Source organism: Lissotriton helveticus, chromosome 5_1, assembly GCF_964261635.1.
Source record: "Lissotriton helveticus chromosome 5_1, aLisHel1.1, whole genome shotgun sequence".
In the NCBI taxonomy this organism is placed as follows: domain Eukaryota; kingdom Metazoa; phylum Chordata; class Amphibia; order Caudata; family Salamandridae; genus Lissotriton; species Lissotriton helveticus.
Window position 1 is genome coordinate 1,028,990,403 of NC_136065.1, and position 20,893 is coordinate 1,029,011,295.

General features: G+C 45.8%; 1 protein-coding gene across 1 annotated transcript in view; it reads left to right on the forward strand.

Annotated features, from left to right (window-relative positions):
• HPSE2 (heparanase 2 (inactive)) overlaps nt 1-20,893 on the forward strand; it is a 1,420,589-nt gene that overhangs the window by 988,977 nt on the left and 410,719 nt on the right. Inside the window, exon 5 of the mRNA XM_078640469.1 lies at nt 13,207-13,254. Coding sequence (XP_078496595.1) covers nt 13,207-13,254 — 48 coding nt within the window. The remainder of the gene's footprint in view (nt 1-13,206; nt 13,255-20,893) is intronic.

The following is a 20,893-nucleotide window of genomic DNA, read 5'->3' on the forward strand; positions in this document are numbered from 1 at the left end:
TTACAAAGTGCCTGAATCTTGCATTACGAACTGCATAGCATTGCATTAGGACTGCATTGGATCATCAAGAACGGCTCATTAATACTGCAAGAACCTACAAGGTCTTGCTGGCCTAATAACCGGCAAGGTGAAATATTAGAAATACGCATATGTTGGATTTTTATCGTGTGATCTCATTGTATATTTTTTTTATTAACATATAATTGTTTTTATGAAACTCGTGGGGAGTCCATTTGTGGTGTAATCACGGGATTACAGAGAGCATGGTTGCAAATACTTTACACATTTGCCTTGGAGATAAGCCTGGCTGCTCGTGCCAAGCTACTGAGGGGTTCCAACAGGTTTCACTTGGAAAGACAGTTAAACATGCATGCACACTGCATTACATAAGCAAGAAAACGAGGAGACTCAAAAAAGGTAAAAGAAGGCTGTTAATCGCCAGAATTGCATCATAAGAAGATTGCACAAGGGCATACAGTTGAAGCAGCACTGTACAGAAGGAATCTTGTGACAACCCAAGGGCACTTGGTGTGAAGTGATATATACAAGTGAGAAGTGACGACGCAAGTGAGCAGGGTGAACAGCGTGGATGGCGCAAGGTGAACAGTGGTGACAAATTATACAAATAACAAATATCAACATAAACAGTCAATAATTATCATTTTCAATCAGAACAGAGGAATTGCACCCAACAATTGCGCTGTGGTGTCGACGACGTTTCGACCCTCGTTACTTGGGGTCGTCTTCAGGACTGGGTTGTCAGTTCATAGGGGTGCTGTGGGAGTTATCAATCATAGACTCAGCAGGTGAGGTCCGCAGTGGTCGGTCAGGGGGCAACTGAAGGTGTGACACCTGGACGCGGTGTAGGATCAAGTAATTAGGGTCGATGATGGTGGTCCCGTCCGGTCAGCAGTCGGAGCCCTTTGCCGAGGATTTTGCCTGCCGCGTCTCGGACCAGTGATTTAGCCCCTAGCGAGCCGCAAAGATTAAATCAGGGGCCGCCCTGACCGGACGGGACCACCATCATCGACCCTAATTACTTGATCCTACACCGTGTCCAGGTGTCACACCTTCAGTTGCCCTCTGACCGACCACTGCGGACCTCACCTGCTGAGTCTATGATTGATAACTCCCACAGCACACCTATGAACTGACAACCCAGTCCTGAAGACGACCCCAAGTAACGAGGGTCGAAACGTCATCGACACCACAGCGCAATTGTTGGGCGCAATTCCTCTGTTCTGATTGAAAATGATAATTAATGACTGTTTATGTTGATATTTGTTATTTGTATAATTTGTCACCACTGTTCACCTTGCACCGTCCACGCTGTTCACCCTGCTCACTTGCGTCGTCACTTCTCACTTGTATATATCACTTCACACCAAGTGCCCTTGGGTTGTCACAAGATTCCTTCTGTACAGTGCTGCTTCAACTGTATGCCCTTGTGCAATCTTCTTATGATGCAATTCTGGCGATTAACAGCCTTCTTGTACCTTTTTTGAGTCTCCTTGTTTTCTTGCTTATGAAATGCAGCCTGCATGCATGTTTAACTGTCTTTCCAAGTGAAACCTGTTGGAACACTGTTTCTTTTTAAGCATAAACTACCCAGTTCCGACGTGGTTTATGGGTCCTACTCCTGTTCCTTTTCACTAAGCTACTGAGGGGGTGAGCAGGGGCATCTGAGAAGGTGTCCTTTCTTTCCCTGACTTAGAAGCAAGGGTCCCTATTTGGACTAAGGTACCTACCTCAGCCAACTAGAGACCCCCAGTTCTAACACATACATAAGATCAATTGAGCCGAAATATACTATAAAGTGAGTGTGAGTTCCTTAGGTTATATTGCACCTTACTCGGGGTTCATAAAGACATCAAACGTTTGCTGGATGAGAATGTGCCTAAGCCAATGTTTTTTCAGAGCTGCAAATACCTCAAGGTAACATTTCTTTCCATCTTCTTTAAAACATCTCTTCAATTTCCAAAGGGCGTTAACCACATACGGACCAGTTTGATTCTACCCCAAAAATAGCAGAGAAACACTAAGTGCTTGGTCACAATTGTGATGTGGAGAAACACGAGTAGCGCAGTTGCATTTCAGTCTTACAAGACTGGTCACGCGCAGCTTGAGATCCTACGAACAGCCAGGCTAGGACCTACAGCTGGGTATACCTCTTGCATTCAGATAAAATCAATGTGATAACAAAACATGAGGAGTGGAAATGCTACTTATCTACTGAGAATTCAACTGTGCAGGATTCCACTCCATCATTTTTAGCTGTTCTACATCATTAAGAAAGTTGCTCCCGACATTCACCAGTGTGGACCCTTTCTGAAAAAGGGGCAGTTTATCCGAACATATATCTTATATATTCATCAACTTAATTAATATTCGTTTTGGTTTTACTGGGCCCAGTTACTACGATGCAGTTTGAGACTCAATGTCACATTGATACATAACAGATATGCACTTATTTTATGAAGATTAACTCAGATAACAAAAAGTGATAGATACACGTACTTGAGGAAAAGCTCCTAATGCAATAGGAATTCCTCTGAATTTTAATAATCCAATAGGATTTACGATGGTCTACATCATTACAGTAAGGCTCAGCCAAGCTGTTAGGTCGCATTCCTTCTGCGCAGAAATGAAAACAACACTAGACATGTTCATGCTACATAGGGCATCATTAATGTTGTGCATTTCGATTAGTTAGTAGCTCAAATCTGTCACCTACATCTTGGCTCGTCCTTTTCATTTTAGGAGGCACTTTAAGTCAATTTCAGAAGGGATTGGTGAAATGTGCTATCCACCTCCTCTCAACCATATAGAATGTCTCCTTGTAGCATTCCATTCAATTGTTTTGATCTTATCTTTATGAATCTACGGCATAGCCAACAAAATGTGGATTAATGTTTTCCCACCGGCAAAAGGAACAGTCCAACTCGAACTGCTATGCCACTTCCCGCATGTTCAGTAGTAACATAACAACGTTTGATGAATTTGGGCCTCATTACGTTTCATTCGTAAGGTGCAGTTTGAGTCCCCAGGCACAAGAAAATCTGGTTGATTTTTGGGCATTCCTTTTCAATTCAATGAGACTCATTGGAATAACACAAAATGAGGAATGGAAAAGCTTGAACCAGCATATTTTGACAACGTCATCCTCCCTTGATACCCAAGAGGCCCCTTATCATGATTTTTTTCCAAACCTATTTTCTGCAACTGGTGGTTCAGTCTGTTCAACCTCATTAAACCTTATTCAAAACCCTTTTGTAACCATCATTGCTGACGCACTCATAGCTCTGAAAATGTTAAGTCTGAAAGTAACGTTTTGCAACCAGCAATCCCCTAACCATAGTTTTTTGCAACCATAGTCTGGCCATGTGGATGTATGACGTTACAACGCATACTTTTACAACGCCTACCTTTACAACACATTTTTTACACCGCAACATCCATTACAACGAACACCATTACAACGCATGCCATTACAACGAATTCTTTGAAACTACCTTTACAACGCATTCCACTACAACGCATACTACATTTACAACGCATACCATTACAACGCATTACATTGCATTGCATGTAAGGTAAGTGTTGGATAGTGTAGGGTACAACGCATTACATTGCATTGCATGTAAGGTAAGTGTTGGATAGTGTAGGGGTAAAAATTACTATTCTAACTCCAGGGGGTGCAACAGTAGGGTAAGTGTTGGATAGTGTAGGGGTAAAATTTACTATTCTAACTCCAGGGGGTGCAACAGTAGGGTAAGTGTTGGATAGTGTAGGGGTAAAATTTACTATTCTAACTCCAGGGGGTGCAACAGTAGGGTAAGTGTTGGATAGTGTAAGGGTATAATATGTTGTAATGCTATGCGTTGTAATGGTATGCGTTGTAATGACTGCGTTGTAATGGTATGCGTAGTAGTGGTGTGCGTTGTAGTGTCATGCGTTGTAATGACTGCGTTGTAAATGCATGCGTTGTAATGGATGTTGCGTTGTAAAAGTTTCGTTGTAATGGTAGTGCGTTGTAAAAGTTGCGTTGTAAAGGTTGTATACAGGCCATGTGCATGTATACATCATTTTACCTTTTCACCCCGATCCAGCACAAAATCCTCTAAAACTACATGGAACATGTTCTTACTATTTAATTGCATTGCATGGATTTTAACCTCGTGCCTCAGTGACTGACAAAGCGGTACAAAAGGGGGTGGTGATGGACGGAGCATCTGAACCAATCAAACACTCACACCCAGTCAACAGATCTGGGTTTAATCCATCACCGTTCTTTAGCCCACCCTGCCACCCCAGTTCAGACATGGCCATATGCAAATCAGTCTGACCCTGTGCCTCATGGGAACAGTCCAGTCCGAACTGCCAAGCCATGCCTTCCCTGGACCGGAAACAAGCTTCCTAGGACCGGTTTCTGGCATTCCAGCCGTCTTCAGCCAGTCTTGCTTGAATCCAGTGGCAAAGTGAGCAAGGGACTCACGTCTGAGCATACCCTGCCAACTTATGGCGACAAAGCGGTACAAAAGGGGGTGGTGATGGACGGAGCATCTGAACCAATCAAACACTCACACCCAGTCAACAGATCTGGGTTTAATCCATCACCGTTCTTTAGCTCACTCTGCCACCCCAGTTCAGACATGGCCATATGCAAATCAGTCTGACCCTGTGCCTCATGGAAACAGTCCAGTCCGAACTGCCAAGCCATGCCTTCCCTGGACCGGAAACAAGCTTCCTAGGACCGGTTTCTGGCATTCCAGCCGTCTTCAGCCAGGCTTGTTTGAATCCATTGGCAAAGTGAGCAAGGGACTCACGTCTGAGCATACCCTGCCAAATTATGGCGACAAAGCGGTACAAAAGGGGGTGATGATGGACGGAGCATCTGAACCAATCAAACACTCACACCCAGTCAACAGATCTGGCTTTAATCCATCACCAATCTTTAGCCCACTATGCCACCCCAGTTCAGACATGGCCATATGCAAATCAGTCTGACCCTGTGCCTCATGGGAACAGTCCAGTCCGAACTGCCAAGCCATGCCTTCCCTGGACCGGAAACAAGCTTCCTAGGACCGGTTTCTGGCATTTCAGCCGTCTTCAGCCAGGCTTGCTTGAATCCAGTGGCAAAGTGAGCAAGGGACTCACGTCTGAGCATACCCTGCCAACTTATGGCGACAAAGCGGTACAAAAGGGGGTGGTGATGGACGGAGCATCTGAACCAATCAAACACTCACACCCAGTCAACAGATCTGGGTTTAATCCATCACCGTTCTTTAGCCCACTCAGCCACCCCAGTTCAGACATGGCCATATGAAAATCAGTCTGACCCTGTGCCTCATGGGAACAGTCCAGTCCAAACTGCAAGCCATGCCTTCCCTGGACCGGAAACAAGCTTCTTAGGACCGGTTTCTGGCATTCCAGCCGTCTTCAGCCAGGCTTGCTTGAATCCAGTGGCAAAGTGAGCAAGGGGCTCACGTCTGAGCATACCCTGCCAACTTATGGCGACAAAGCGGTACAAAAGGGGGTGGTGATGGACGGAGCATCTGAACCAATCAAACACTCACACCCAGTCAACAGATCTGGGTTTAATCCATCACCGTTCTTTAGCACACTCTGCCACCCCAGTTCAGACATGGCCATATGCAAATCAGTCTGACCCTGTGCCTCATGGGAGCAGTCCAGTCCGAACTGCCAAGCAATGCCTTCCCTTGAACGGAAACAAGCTTCCTAGGACCGGGTTCTGGCATTCCAGCCGTCTTCAGCCAGGCTTGCTTGAATCCAGTGGCAAAGTGAGCAAGGGACTCACGTCTGAGCATACCCTGCCAACTTATGGCGACAAAGCGGTACAAAAGGGGGTGGTGACGGACGGAGCATCTGAACCAATCAAACACTCACACCCAGTCAACAGATCTGGGTTTAATTCATCACTATTCTTTAGCCCACTCTGCTACCCCAGTTCAGACATGGCCATATGCAAATCAGTCTGACCCTGTGCCTCATGGGAACAGTCCAGTCCAAACTGCCAAGCCATGCCTTCCCTGGACCGGAAACAAGCTTCCTAGGACCGGTTTCTGGCATTCCAGCCGTCTTCAGCCAGGCTTGCTTGAATCCAGGGGCAAAGTGAGCAGTTCGGGCTGGACTGTTAACATGAGGCACAGGGTCAAGGCTGATTTGCATATGGCCATGTCTGAACTGGGGTGGTGTGGAGTGCAATAAAACAATGGATTTAGGCCCAGATCTCTGTACTGGGGTGAATGTATGACATTGTTCTGCTTTCTGTCCATCAACTGTTGGTTTTGACTGACAGACCTACGACTAGTGTCTACATTTGGATGGATGTAATGTTAATGTTGTGCTTGACAGAGGACAAGTAATAATTCTGAGCTTGTAAAGCGCCTGGTTACACTTGCCAGTGTGTCCCCGCGCTGAAATGGACTGAGTAACACCCCAAACAGAACCATGGCCGTCAGCAATTAGGACTTTGGGAACAAATATGTTTTAAGTTCTCTCCAGAACACCGCCTCCGAGGTCTCCACACGGTGCCTGAGCGGAAGATTGTTCCAGCTGCGGGCAGCCAAAGAGCGGAAGGATCTTCCCCCCTTGCGTGCCCTGTTAATCTTGGGGACATGCAACAATCCCGCACCTTGAGACCGCAGGAGCCGAGTGGGCTTGTACGGCTTGATCAGGCTGCGCAAAAATCTGGGGCCCTTCCCCTGAATAATCCTATGACTAACACAGAGAATTTTAAACTGAATATGTTCCCTTATAGGCAGCCAATGCAGTGCCTCTAAGGCCTTTCTAGAGGGAGCTCTTCTGGGCAGCAGCAGCACCAGACGCGCAGCTGCATGCTGTATATGCTGCAGTCTTTGAAAGCACTTCACATTCGCTCCTAGATAGAGGGCATTCCCATAGTCCAGCCTGGAGGTGACCAGGGCATGGACCAGGGCCCTTCTGGCTGACAATGGGAGTAGATCAAGTATCTTTCTCAGACTGCGGATAATACCAAAGCACGTCCCTGCAACGCGCCGAGTGTGGTAGTCCAAGGAGATTTTAGAATCAATCCAGATACCGAGATTCTTAACATGCTCCTTCGGTGTAGGTAAAGGGCCCAGGGTGTGGGGCCACCATGCAGAAGTCCAAACAGAGGGGGACTTGCCAACAATTAGCACCTCCGTTTTGTCCCCATTCAATCTGAGACAGTTATCAGACATCCATTTATTTCCGTATTGCTTCTGCTGAGGTTTAAGAAACACCTTTATTCCATGATTACATTTCAGGCAATTAGGTGTGTAAAGCATGGTATTGGATTGTTTCCAGAGATGCCTAGATAGGGGTGCATGTCGTCACAACACAACTTCCAAAGGACGTTGTGGTAGCATACGCTCTTCTGTAAAGAGTAAAGTCAGATATTAAAGCATGCTTGCCACAAAGATGATACTTGAATGCATTTCACATTATTTGGTAGGATTTCAGGAAAGGGATTCAATCCTAAGTAGTTGAGATTTCCATTGAGGAATGAGGAAGGAGCTTGAAACCCATTCTTACCCCAAGAGTCAGTGGAGCAGAATCGTAGGGTCTATGGTGCTGAATAGTGCACTGAGGAGTACAAAAAACGACCTCTTATGCAGCTTGTTTTGGGGACTCCTCAAAGTGTTTGCTGAGTGCTAATTGTGCACCATGCCAATTGTAGTGCATCACATAGACAGCAGTGACAGGAGCTGGGTAGTTACAGTTTTCTCATAGATCTTGGGTACAGTGGTGAATCCAGCAGCAATTGCTTTGTGAAATAGAGAGTGACTCTCTAATGTAAGGCATTGTCTGTTGTATGTTGTTTAATGGGCACATGAGCTGTTAATTCTTAGGAGAAATGTCATGGGTTATGTTTGGATAAGGAACAATAGGTGAAAGTAAACAGCACGTTTGTGATCAATATTTCCCAATCAAGGAGGACATTGAAGTTCACTGACATCCTTGTGATTGATGCTTACTTGACACAAGAGAAAGAGTGGCGGTAGCATCTTCTGGACCAGCATTCGAAAGCATGAAAGTCGTGAAGAACCCACGACTTGAAATTACATTTAGGAAATTATAATATAGCTAAAACCTATACAATAGTGATAATAGGGATGTTGATGCCCTCTAAAATACACTAGCTATATATCTGACAGAGCTCAGCAACACCTCTTGAAGATTTGCTACATGCAATCTATTTTCACTTATTGAGAGGTTTGGAAATAGCAGCACAGAAATACTTATCCGAACTCTCAAGAAGTTATCAAACTTTACCCCAGTCTCATCTCAGACTGTCCTTCATCTCTGTGCACGTTTTAGAAATGCATCCACAGCAGCTGGTGCTCACTTCTCTCAGTTGTACTTGATACTGAACTGGACCCAAACAGAATGTCTTCCCATTGCCAATGACACCAAGGAAGACCAAATCCAGGAATACCTTCTTTGTCAGATGGTATGTGTGATGGTATAATATTCCATCACGCCAGTCTCGCAATACAACGCTATCCAAAAGAAACTAAGAATCATATCTGGAAGGATCAAATTATCAAGAATAAAATGAAACTTCCCTGTTCGCAGGCCACATAGCCTAACACAGACCTTTCCTTATGCATTATCCAAAATCAACCCCTGGTCTCCTGTTTCATGTGTACTGCATTTTTTCTTTCTATATAAGATTTTGCTCAATAAATACCAATACAGTGACACATATTTCCATTTTAATAGAACTCTGAATGAAAATGTGGATTTTAGCAAGGTTAGGCAAGGTGGGAACCAGTGCACCAACTGAATAAACTATTGTTAACAATCATGACTAATACTAGCTCCCTAGGTACTTAGCCTTCATTTAGTCTTACTCCAGGATGCTTAACGAGGACACGGAAACCCCACCATGAATTAATGAAGCCTGCACATCTATGAATGCTATATGAAAATTACCTTGCCAAATGTATCAACCCTAAAGAAGGGCTACTAAGACATCTGTGGATCATAAAAACTATAGTCAAGTCGACAGAATGAAGATAGACACTGATAAAACAGCAGTACTTATACTATCGCTAGACTACCCTTCCCTGCAAAAATTTGCAAGAAAATAATTAATCCGAAACTGTCTAAATACATCTTCGACAATCAGCTCCTGGACTCCTCCAAGTATGGCTTCCGATCTGGGCACAGTAGAGAAACCGCCCTGGTCAAGGCACCGGAGGAAGTAAGGAAGGCAGTCGATAGCGGAGGCTCAGCAGTGATGATTTTACTAGATTTATTGGCTGCCTTCGATACTGTTGATCACACCACTCTCACAGGATGTCTAAAGGAAATAGGAGTTAAGGGGAGCGCCCTGGAGCTTCTTTCCTCCTTTCTTAGTGACTGATCTCGGGCAGTAGCATTAGGGAATTTTAACTCACTATCCTACACACTGCCTTGTGGAGTTCCATAAGGGTTGTCCCTTATCCCCATGCTTTTTAATATTTACGTTGCAAAATTGGCACTGCTCATAAGAAGTTTCAATTTAGAGGTAACTTCCTATGCAAAAGATACTCAGATATTAATTGCTGCAGCTCACAATGACTCATCAGGCCCCTCAACATGCTGTAACTGCATCAGTGGCTGGATGAGTGGGCACTGCCTGAAACTTAATGCTGGGAAAACTGAGATAATGGTGTTCGGCAATCCCTCCTGATAATTTGCCGCAACAACCTCGCCCTGTGACTAAAGTTAAGAATTTGGGAATCATCATAGATGAGAACCTGACCATAAGCCCGCAAATATCATCTGTTACTTCCGTAGCCTACTATATCATTAAAATGCTAGGAAAAATTCTTCCTTTTATCCCAAACAGCCACAGAAAAACTCTAAATAACCCTGCTTATACTTCCTAGGCTGGACTATTGTAATATTATTTATTTGACTGTTTTAGAAAAACATATGAGTCGACTACAACTGGTCCAAAATGCCACAGCAAGACTGGTTCTTAATCTTCCTAAATACCATTCAATTAAGCAGGGTCTTCGCAAGCTGCACTGCCTTCCCATGCACAGCCCGGCTAACTTTAAGGCCCTATGCCTGGCCCACAAAGGATTGCATAACTCAGGCCCTGATTTCCCCAGGTCGGCTTTCACGAGATATAAGCCTAACAGAGAACTCAGGTCGGCTAAGGCCAACCTTTTAGCAGTTCCATCATTTAAAAAGATGCATTGGGGTGGCAGAGGTATAGTCCTCAACACCATCAAACTCTGGAACAGCCTCCCACCCCACCTCAGAGCTATCCCTTCATTGACATTGTTCAGGAAGGAGATAAAAACCTGCCTATTTAATATCTAATTCTCCACTCTCTGACCTCATCTGATAGCGCCAAGACACCTCTAGTAATCGCACGCTTAAAAAATTTCCTAACATAACTATGTATTAGAAGAGTAACATCAACTTGAAGTTTTAATGTGCGAGAAACTGTAAATGAATATCAGTATAGAGTTTACTATTCACCATATGATAGCAAACTGCAAAGAACGCATCATCTGAACTCAAGGAACAACAGTAAAACTTAGGGGCTGCGAATAAAACCAGTAATTAAAGCACACCACTATAGGTACAAGAAATCTCGTACGAGACAGAAAAATGGGGGCAGAGAGACATCTGAGGAGTTTGCAAAGTTCAGTGACACTGCTAGAGAGCATTCTGTTAGAAAGCTTGTACATTGCATTGCATTGATCCAGACTGTCTTTAGTATTTTATGTCCAGTGTGCCAATGATGGTACATTGCTAACGGGATTGGGAGAATGCATCATCACTAGACACATTGACTGGAGGAAAATGTGTCCAACAGGCAGCCTTCCCAACTGAATAAGAACCGATAATCAATAGAACAGACAAAAGTAGTACTTTAAATCTGAAAAACTAATACCTAGAGATTTGCTAATGATGGTCACCTAGGCATTTGCTTGTCTGGCATATATATGTTTCTCAAATAGATGTGCTGATATCCTTGGGAGACTATACTCAGTATCAAAGAAATGTGAAAAATGGGACTGAGCACATGGATTAAAATTCTGTATACAATGTTATTCTAATTGGTAGCAAGTGATCGCGGACACATCATACGTCATACGATGCTCATTATAAGTGCAGAATTGTTAACCTTAAGAAAGATGGCATGCAAAGGCAAAAGCACAAAATAGGGAAGCAATTAACCCTAGCATGGAACCCTGAAGCCACTCGTGCTACTAAAATATAACTCTCTTCCTACAAATAATCCAGATGTGGAAAAGATGGGTAGTAGTGTTTTAATGGTTTTAATGAATTTAATAATGTTCTTTGAACCACATTTTGGAAACAATTCGTTGACAAATGGTTAATAACAAATTGTATGAAAAAACTTTGACGCAAATTATTTCTTGTAACCTTTGGTAAACTTTCCCCTTGCATTTAGCATATGATTTTGAAAACCGTTTTTTGAGGCATAATTGAAGGGCTGAGGTCCACTAAATAAAATTAATTTGAATTTAAGTACAGATACAGTTTTTACCTAAATTATGGCCTCGAGTAGGCAGTTCTTCAGATAATTATTTCCACATGCCATTACTTTGTAGTTGTTTTTCTGTACAGATATTCCTGCATTTTTAAAACTGAAGCATACCCCTGGAAGTTAGTTTATATGTGATTTATTTGATTACACAATGCACGTCAATTTCTTAAATAGTATTTTCTTTGTATGACAACGTTGATTTATTCTTGCGACAAAGTCAGAGGAGACCAAACATACAATCCACGTAAAGTGAAATTGATTCTCGTGTTCTCATGTAAGCATAGCATTTATCACAAGTAACACCTGAGATGGGAAGTTCAGTTTTTTTTAATTCACAAAATTCCGAATCCTCATCCAATTTTGCATTGCTTCAGTTAGCTTTATTAGGATAGATTGATCTTTATTTAGTTGCTCCAACTTCCATTGATGTTCCAGGTGGTGTTTTAAAACAATGTTATATTTTGAAGGTAGGCTCCTGTTTTTCATGAATTGACAGATATTTAAAATTGAGGGGGTGGAGTTTTTTACAGTATGACATTATTTACATTTTAAGGAGCTACCTGTACTAGTTATCCATGTTTTGCTTTGATACTTGGTACAAATAATCATATAGTGGAAAATATGTGTTTCCCAACAATAGGATGTGTTAAAATGTATGACGGTTGCCAACTAAGCTGTTTGTCCTTCTTCCTACGAACTGTCAAATAGATCCATGAACTGCATGGAAATTTCATCCTTATGAAAATCAAATACTCCATAACTAATTTTACTCTCATCTGCTTTGTTGGAAAGGACTGCCTGTCCCTACATTATCATAAACATGCTGGCTCAATTGTTTTAATATGATAGTATTGAGACTACTCCACTGAAAGGTCGCATAAAGTGTTTATAGTAAGTCTGGACGGTGAACTCTGCTCCACTCACAGAGATTGCGGAGTTTTCTGCTCTTCACGTTACGCGGAGCTCACGGAAATCCGAAAAACTCCGCTTCGCGGAGCAGAGTTTTTTCCTTGCTCGCATTCGTCAACGTCAAGTTGGCAAGCGAAGAAAATTCACCTCCCGGCGAGATTTGCCATCGTTCTCGATTGTCAACATCAAGTTGGCGAGCGCGAGAGTGGAAAATCAACCTCCCTGTGAGATTTCTCAACGCGGGCGGTCAGATTCTCATTGCGAGTGGTCGCATATGCTCGCGACCGCTCACGTTGAGAAACCATCCGTTTGCGTTGAGAAAGCTGTCGCTCAAGTAAGAATCTACTCAAGCGGCAGAAAGGAAACAGCGCCCGCTTGCACTGTGCATGGTGCCATTTGCGATGATTGCACAGTGCGGACAAGCACCTGACACTGAAAATCACCGTGACCGGCATTTATCTAATGCACTCCGCTGCTCACGGAGCTCCACTAGCACGGCAGAGTTTTTTATATACTTCGCGGAGTTCCCCATAGCGGCACTCCGCAAACTCCACCCAGGCTTAGTTTATAGTAGGTGTAGAAGGCAGCATCTTGTTCTTCCTTGACCTATTACGTTGCACAATAGTTTAGCATTTAGTCCAAATTGGTCTTGGATCTTATTACTGTACTTCGCTATCATGCGAATCAGATTAGCATCAACCTCTTGTCCCAGCCTTTTGGGTCACACAGTTTCCTCTTTTGTTTCCTTGCAGGTTCATGAAGGTGGCTGGCAGCACAGTGGATGCTGTTACATGGCAACAGTAGGTATTCTGCATTCATTGAGCTTCTCACACAAATAACCCACGATCTGTGATCTCAAAAAGAAGACTATTTGGTAAAAACAGGCAGCAACTCTTACCATGTCACACAATGCCTAAAATATGCGACAATGAAAAGACGATACACTACAACACCATCATTTCACAAAAATGTCCCAGTCACGTCCTCTTAAATAAATCAGTTCCTGCACTAGAGGGATAAAGTAGATGAATCATTGAATTAAAATGTTCTAGAAAGAATCCTCTACTTGATGCAAGATGTTCTAGCAACAATCACATACTTTCTATACGAACACTGCAATTGTACCTTTAATTATTTTATTATCAGAAATAAACGTCCCTAATTCATTTAAGAACATTCAGTGGCCCTTGAAAATGGCAGTGTGATGTTTTTGGACTTGGATCACTTTTTCCCTTTGTAAGGTGTTGCAACTGTCAAATCTACTTGTAAATGTAATCTGCTGCCTCTGAGGCAGGACAGGACCCTTGTATTTAAAATAATCCAGTCAGTCACAGGTATGCTTTAAATACAAAGGGCCAGATTTACAAGCCCCTTGCATGGAGGGAGTTGCGGTGGGGCAGGCTGGCAGAGGAGGGGCAGGGTGGGGGGTGATAAACACCGGAATCTGGATAATTGCAGGTAAGTAAACAATTAAATTAATAAAACAAATTTCGTTCCGTGCCCTGTATCGCATTTTGCGCGCTACGAAATTAAGTTGCTTAAGATGACCACAGTAATGGCAGATGATACACTGGGTGGTCGACGGCGTTTCGACCTGTCTAAATCCAGGTCATCATCAGGACCAGGTTACTTAAATTATTGTAGTGCTGTATAAAGTTAAAGAAGACAAGAATGAGGCCCAAAAACAACCAGGAATGGTAAATTAAAGGAGACACAAGGGGAGACAAAGGGAAAAATTACCTGGAGTGGTAGTTGAGGGTCCAGCCGGATGGATAGTGAAGTGTAGACAGTCTTGGTTGGCTCTATATGAAAGAAAAGGCAATTTACAGTAGGGTGAGGTAAACAATAAATGGGTGGGGAAAAGTAGCCGGAAGAATAAAATAATACATGTGGAGCTAGGAGCGAGGACAACGGGGTGTGATAGTGGTCCTTGAGGATTAGAGCATGTACTGCGAGATTGCAGGGTGTATTTATGATCCTTATTGTTTTAATCAGCTGAAGCCAAGCTGTAGGGTTCAGAGGTCACGACATTGATGGTCCGCGACTGTATGGGAAAGAAACGAGTCTAAGTTAAAGTAGGGAGTGCTAGGACTATGCTGCATGTAGAAGAAGAAAAAGCCAATAGGGACATACATGCAGCGTACCTGTAGAAGAACGTGCAAGGCCACCAGAATCGTTTGCGGTCCTCGTGATTCCAGGAAAGTTTACGGCGAAGGGGAGAGAGAACGGGTGAGTAAAGCACCCTGTACCAGAGCCCACGAGTGTGGTGCGTCTTAGCCGGTCTGCATGAGGGACTGCTGTGAAGAAGCAAGAACGGGGTCACGTGGTGCGGGCGAGACTAGCCCGGGAGTAAGGAAAGCACCATGTGGTACTCCGGGGGACACTAAAGTGATAGAAGCCACAAGAAACATGGCGGAAAGCAAAAGAGGACCCTTAGATGAACCAGTGTGGGTGGGTGACAAATTATAACACATAGTATATTATTCGGTGTTGGATTAAATTCCATATAAATCACAAATGAGGAAAACATGACCAGTACGATAGAACAATTACAATTATAATGACATCAAAAGAAAGGTAATTGAATCAGCACATAGTGAGACTTCTAATATTTTGGACAGGCACTGTAATTAAAGCGGAACCAGGGTGGGAGAGGATAGAGAAGCAGGGGGCCTCATGTAAGGGGAGATGGAGGGGTAGGGGGAGGGCAGGTGGGGGATAGGAAAGAAAGGGAATGGAGGCAGGAAATTCCAAGCACCTCAGTGGTGGAAACCACCAGAACCTTCTCCTAGTTCAAAGTGGACACCAGGTATAAATATTGGACCTTTAGACCCAACACTTCATTACACCTCTGGACCTGTTAAAGACTCAGAAGGACTGCTGTGCTGCTCTGCAAGAAGAACTGCTACTCTGCTGCCCTGCTGCCTGATTGAAGGACAGGACCTGCATCTTGAACTCAGGACCACCAAGTGACTCGAAGGGCTAGTGGGCCTCAGGGACAGAAAAGGTTCCAAATTTGCTGAACAGAGCACCTAGACTCTTCCTGCTGGGAGCCCTACCGTTCAAATGGTGCCACCTCAGTTTTGGACCCTTGGCAGCGGGCCTGAAGGTGCTCTGCCAACCCAGCTGTGGTCCTGTGAGCAGAACTGATGCAGGGCAATTCATCACTACGGGAACACCCTCTACGCCGGAACCACAGCCAAACTTCAAAAAAGACTCCAACGCATCCAGAACGCCTCCGCACGACTCATCCTGGACATCCCTCGACACAGCCACGTTCAGACTCCTCACCCACGCACACAAGGCTCTCCACGACTTGGGCCCCAAGTACCTCAACGACCGCATGACCTTCTACACGCCCACCCGCCAGCTACGATCGACCAGCCACGCCCTCGCCACCGTACCACGCATCCGCAGAGCCACCGCCGGAGGAAGATCCTTCTCTTACCTGGCAGCCAAGACTTGGAACTCCCTCCCCACCCACCTTCGGCGAACCCAAGACCATCTCTCCTTCAGGAAGCAGCTCAAGACCTGGATGTTCGAGCAGTAACATACCCCTCTCCCCCAGCGCCTTGAGACCCTCCCGGGTGAGTAGCGCGCTTTACAAATGCCGTGATTGATTGATTGATTAATCTCTTTGCAGCCGCCTCAGATTCGCCGCAGCTCGAAGCATCCCTTTCTCATTGAAAGTGCTGCTGCTTGCTACATCCACAGTGCAGGCCTTTGCATTGCCGCCATGTTACAGGGCCTTGGATGGCATCCTCGACGATGATGCAGGACTCCACGTCACAGCCTCACAGCTCCTTGAATCTGCATGATGCAACTTCAACATGGAATCTCACAGTGCTCTGCAAACCGGTATGTAGGTTACTTTGTTCAGCCGACCTAACTGGGTCACTGTATCCAGCCCATGCTCCTGTTGAACTCAACTTGTGACTTTGTCCTGGTCTGACATGACCACATAACTCCAGTTGATGCTTTGTGCTTTTAAGTACTGTTTTCAATTAAAATATTTAAAATTGCACATTTTCAGTTCTACTGACTGGAATTTTGCTCTGAAATAATTTATTAAATTGTGCTTGATTTTTCTAAATTGGTGTGGGATTTTTATTGTGTTGTGTATTAATTTTATTACTATTAAAGTGCTGCAATAAATACTTTCAGTCAATCAATCAATCAATCAATCAGTGGTTTATAAAGCGTGCTACTCACCTGTGAGGGTCTCAAGGCGCTGGGGGAGTGCAGCTCCTGCTCAGTCAAAGAGCCAGGTCTTGAGGCTCTTCCTGAAGGTGTGGAGGGTAGGGGAGCATCTGATGTTGACTGGGAGCTCGTTCCAGGCCTTTGCTGCGACGTAGGAGAAGGCTCTTCGGCCAGCTCTGTTCCTGCAAATGCATGGGGTCCTGCTAGGGCGATAGGGCGAGGCCGGTGAAGCGGAGGTTTCTTTTGGGTACGTGGAAGGAGACTCTCTCATTGAAGTTTTTGGGTCCGATATTGTGGAGTGATTTGTAGGCGTGGGTGAGTAGTTTGAAGGTTACTCTCTTCTAGATGGGGAGCCAGTGGAGGTCTTATAGGTGTTGGGTCATGTGTTCGTGTTGTGGGGTTCTGGGAAGAAGGCTGGCTGCAGTGTTCTGGATGGTTTGGAGCCTGTGTAGGAGAGTTCTGTTGATTCCGGCGTAAAGGGCGTTGCTGTAGTCCAGTCTGCTGGTTATGAGTGCGTGGGTGACGGTCTTTCCACATTCGGGGGGGATCCATTTGAAAGTCTTGTGGAGGATGCGGAGGCAGTTGAAGCAGGTGGAGGCGATGGAGTTTATCTGGTGGGTCATGGTGAGGGAGAAGTCTAAGATGATGTTGAGGTTCCGTGCTTGGGATGTGGTCTGACGGGGTTGGTTGGCTTCCGAGGGTGGAAGGCCACTAGGTGTTTTCCCAAGGGGTCGTGGAGGGTCCAAGGACGAAGACCTCTGTTTTCTCTGAGTTGAGCTTCAGGCAGCTGTTGTTCACCCAGGCTGCGACGTCCTTCATTCCTTCTTGGAAACAGAATCTGGTGTCTTCGGGGTTCTTCGTGAGGGAGAGGATGAGTAAGGTGTCGTTGGCGTAGAATACTATGCTGAGCCCATGTTTTCTAACGATGGTGGTGATGGGGGCCATGTAGATATTGAATAGTGTGGGGCTGAGCGAAGATCCTTGGAGTACTCCGTAGTTGATCTCTGTGGGTTCAGAGAGGAAGGGTGGAAGTCTGATCCTCTGGGTTCTACCGGAGAGAAAGGATCAGATCCAGTTGAGGGCTGTTCCTCGTATCCCAGCGTTGTGGAGTCTGGTTGTGAGATTGCGATGTGAGACGGAGTCGAAGGCTGCGGAGAGATCTAGTAGGATGATGGCCTCAATGTGGCTCTGGTCGAGTAGCATGCGGATGTCATCAGTGGCGGCGAGGCGGGCGGTCTCGTGCTGTGGTTGCTGCGGAATCCGGACTGGGAGGAGTCCAGGATGGCGTTCTCTTCGATGAAGGCAGACAGCTGAGCGTTTATGAATCTTTCTGTGACTTTTGCAGTGAAGGGGAGGAGAGGGATGGGCCTGTAGTTTTTCAGGTCCTTCGGGTCGGCCGAGGGCTTCTTGAGGAGGGGTTTGATCACTGCCCTCTTCCAGTCATCGGGGAAGATACTGGATTCGAAGGAGGCGTTGATGGTCCGGCCTAGTTCAGGGGCTATGGCGGCAGAGGCTCTGTGGTAGATGTGCAGTGGCAAGGGGTCCGTGGGGGCTACTGAGTGAGTGTTCTTCATAGTCGTGATGGTGTCTTCAGCAGTAGAAGGTCTCCAGGTGGCAATGGTCGGCTGGTTGTCGGTGGTGGGTGGTGTCCGGAGTCTGTTCGCTGAAGTTGTTGTAGAGGGCCTTGATTTTCAGGTGGAAGTAGGAGCTGAGTTTGCCGCAGAGGTCCTGGGATGGTGTGACGTCTGTGGCTTCACTGGGGGGGTTTGGTGAATTGCTGTATTATGTTGAAGAGTTCTTTGGCGTTAGTTGCGTTGACTTGGATTTTGTTCTTGATGAAGGTCAGCTTAATGGCTCTAATCCGCTTTTGGTATTACTTCAGGGAGTTCCTGTAGTTGTTCTGGTCTTCAGTGGTTTTGCTGTTCTGCCAGAGGTTCTCAAGGCGTCTGCAGGAGCGTCTGGCTTCTTGGAGGCCGGGAGTGAACGAGGCAGCTTTCGGGGGTGCAAGCTTGTCAGCGCAGCTGTAGTTCCAGTGGTGTAGTTCTTTGGCTGCAGAGTTCGTGTCGGTCGTGGTGGAGGGGGGGTCATGGAGGCAGGTGGTGTTGAGGTGTTCTTCTGTGGTCTTGCTCCAGTTCATTTGTGGCAGGTGCGGGCGGGTTTGGGGGTGGTGGTGGTGTTGAAGGTGAAGTGTACGCAGTGGTGGTCTGTCCAGAGGGGCTGCATGGTGTGGATGAAGTGGATGTTTGTCCCTCCTGCAAAGATGGTGTAGAGAGTGTGTCCAGCTCTGTGGGTGGGTGTGGCGTTGAGCTGCTTCAGTCTGAGGTTGTCGAGGTTGTCGAGCAGGGCGGTGGAGTCAGGGTCGCTGAGGTTGTTGAGGTGGAAGTTCAGGTCTCCGATGAGGATGTAGTCCATTGAGGTGATGGCATGGGGTGCAACGAGGTCAGCAATGGTGGTTGCTTAAAGGGCGTGAGGTCCGGGGGGGTCTGTAGGCGAATGTGCTGCGCAGTGTGGTCCTGGGGCTGGTCTGGATCTGGAAGTGGAGCTGTTCTGTGTTGGAGAGGGGGTCGCTCGTGATGGAGGTGGAGAGTCGGAGGGAGCTCTTGCGTGCGATGGTGATTCCTCCTCCAGGGCAGTACATATTACCTACCAGGTAAGCCGAATTGCTTTGTGCCAAGCTACCAGAGGGTTAAGCAACTTAAGCACCAGAGGGTTAAGCAACTTAAGCACCCTGGCAAAGATTGTGGTTGTTGCCTGAGTAGGATTTCACTCCATCAATCAATCAGTATTTGTAGAGCATGGCGAATTGCCCACAAGAGTATCCAGGCGCTGGGGGCCTTGTTGCTTCAAGTGGGATCAGTTGAACTGCCAGGACTTGAGTCTCATCCTGATTTCTAGAAGAGAGGATCCGGTTCAGGGATGGCCGTTCCTGGCCTTAGCCACAAGGTATGAGAAGGAGTGTCTTCCACTGTTGCTTCGATGGATGCGTGGGGTGTGAGCAAGGTCAAGGGAGGCAGAGAGCAGGTGTATAGAGGGTTGGTGGAAATGCATGCTTTTGTTGATGTATGCTGGTCCTTGATCGTGAAGAGCTTTGTAGGTGTGGATCAGCATTTTGAAATGGCATCTCTCCTGAATGGAGAGCCAGTGGAGCTTCCTGAGGCGGGAGGTGATGTGGGTTCATTTAATGAGGATGATAATGTGTCTGGATGCTGAGATCTTTATGGTCTGCAGTCTCTTCAGGAGGTGAGTGGTGATTTTTGCTTAGAGTGTGCTGCTGTAGTCCAGCCGGCTGGTGATTAGGGCTTGAGTGACGGTTCATTTGGTGTTGAAGAGGAGCCATTTGATGATTTTCCAGAGCATGCAAAGAGTGAGGAAGCAGGCAGAAGAAACTGCATTGATATGACTTTTCCTGGTGAGCTTGCCATCCAGGATGATGCCAAGGTTGCGGGCATGGTCTGTCGATGTGGGTGAGGGCCTAGTTCAGAGGGCCACCAGGAATCATCCCACGAGGAGGTGTTGTTCCCGAACATCAGCACTTCTGTTTTGTCTGTGTTGAACTTTGAGCAGTTGTTTATAATCAAGTCAGTGGTGCACAACATGCACCTGGGGAAGGTGGCTCTTGTGGTGGAAGGGCCTTCTGATAGCGAGAGAATGATCTGAGTGTTATCTGAATAGGTTATTACAATGTTAGCCAAGAGGCTCATTTAGGTATTCAGCAGTGTGGAGCTGAGGGATGAGCCTTGAGAGACACCGCAGATGATGCTCTTGTTTTCTGCGGTGAATGGTGATGGGTGGATTCTCTGCATTCTTTTGGTGAGGAAAGAGTCGATACATTTGAGGACGTCTTTTTGAATTCCAATGTAATGAAGTCTCTTGATAAATATGTGGTGGGATACACAGTTGAATGATGCAGCGAGGTCAAGGAGGGTCAGGGCCACTGTTTCTCCCTGGTCGAAGAGGTTTCTGATTTTGGCTGTGGTGGCAATAAAGGCGGTTTCGGTACTGTGGTTTGTGCAGAATCCAGATTGGAAGATGTCTAGCATATTGTGGTTCTCCAGGTGTTCTGAGAGTTGGCGGTTGATGGTTTTCTCAAGGCGTTTGGTGGGAAATGGGAGCAGAGAGATGGGGTGGTAGTTTTTGAGTTCACTCGGGTCTGTGGATGGTTTCTTGCAAAGGTGTTTGATCTCTGCATGTTTCCATTCTTTGGAGAAGGTGGCTGTGGTGATGGATGCATTGAAAATT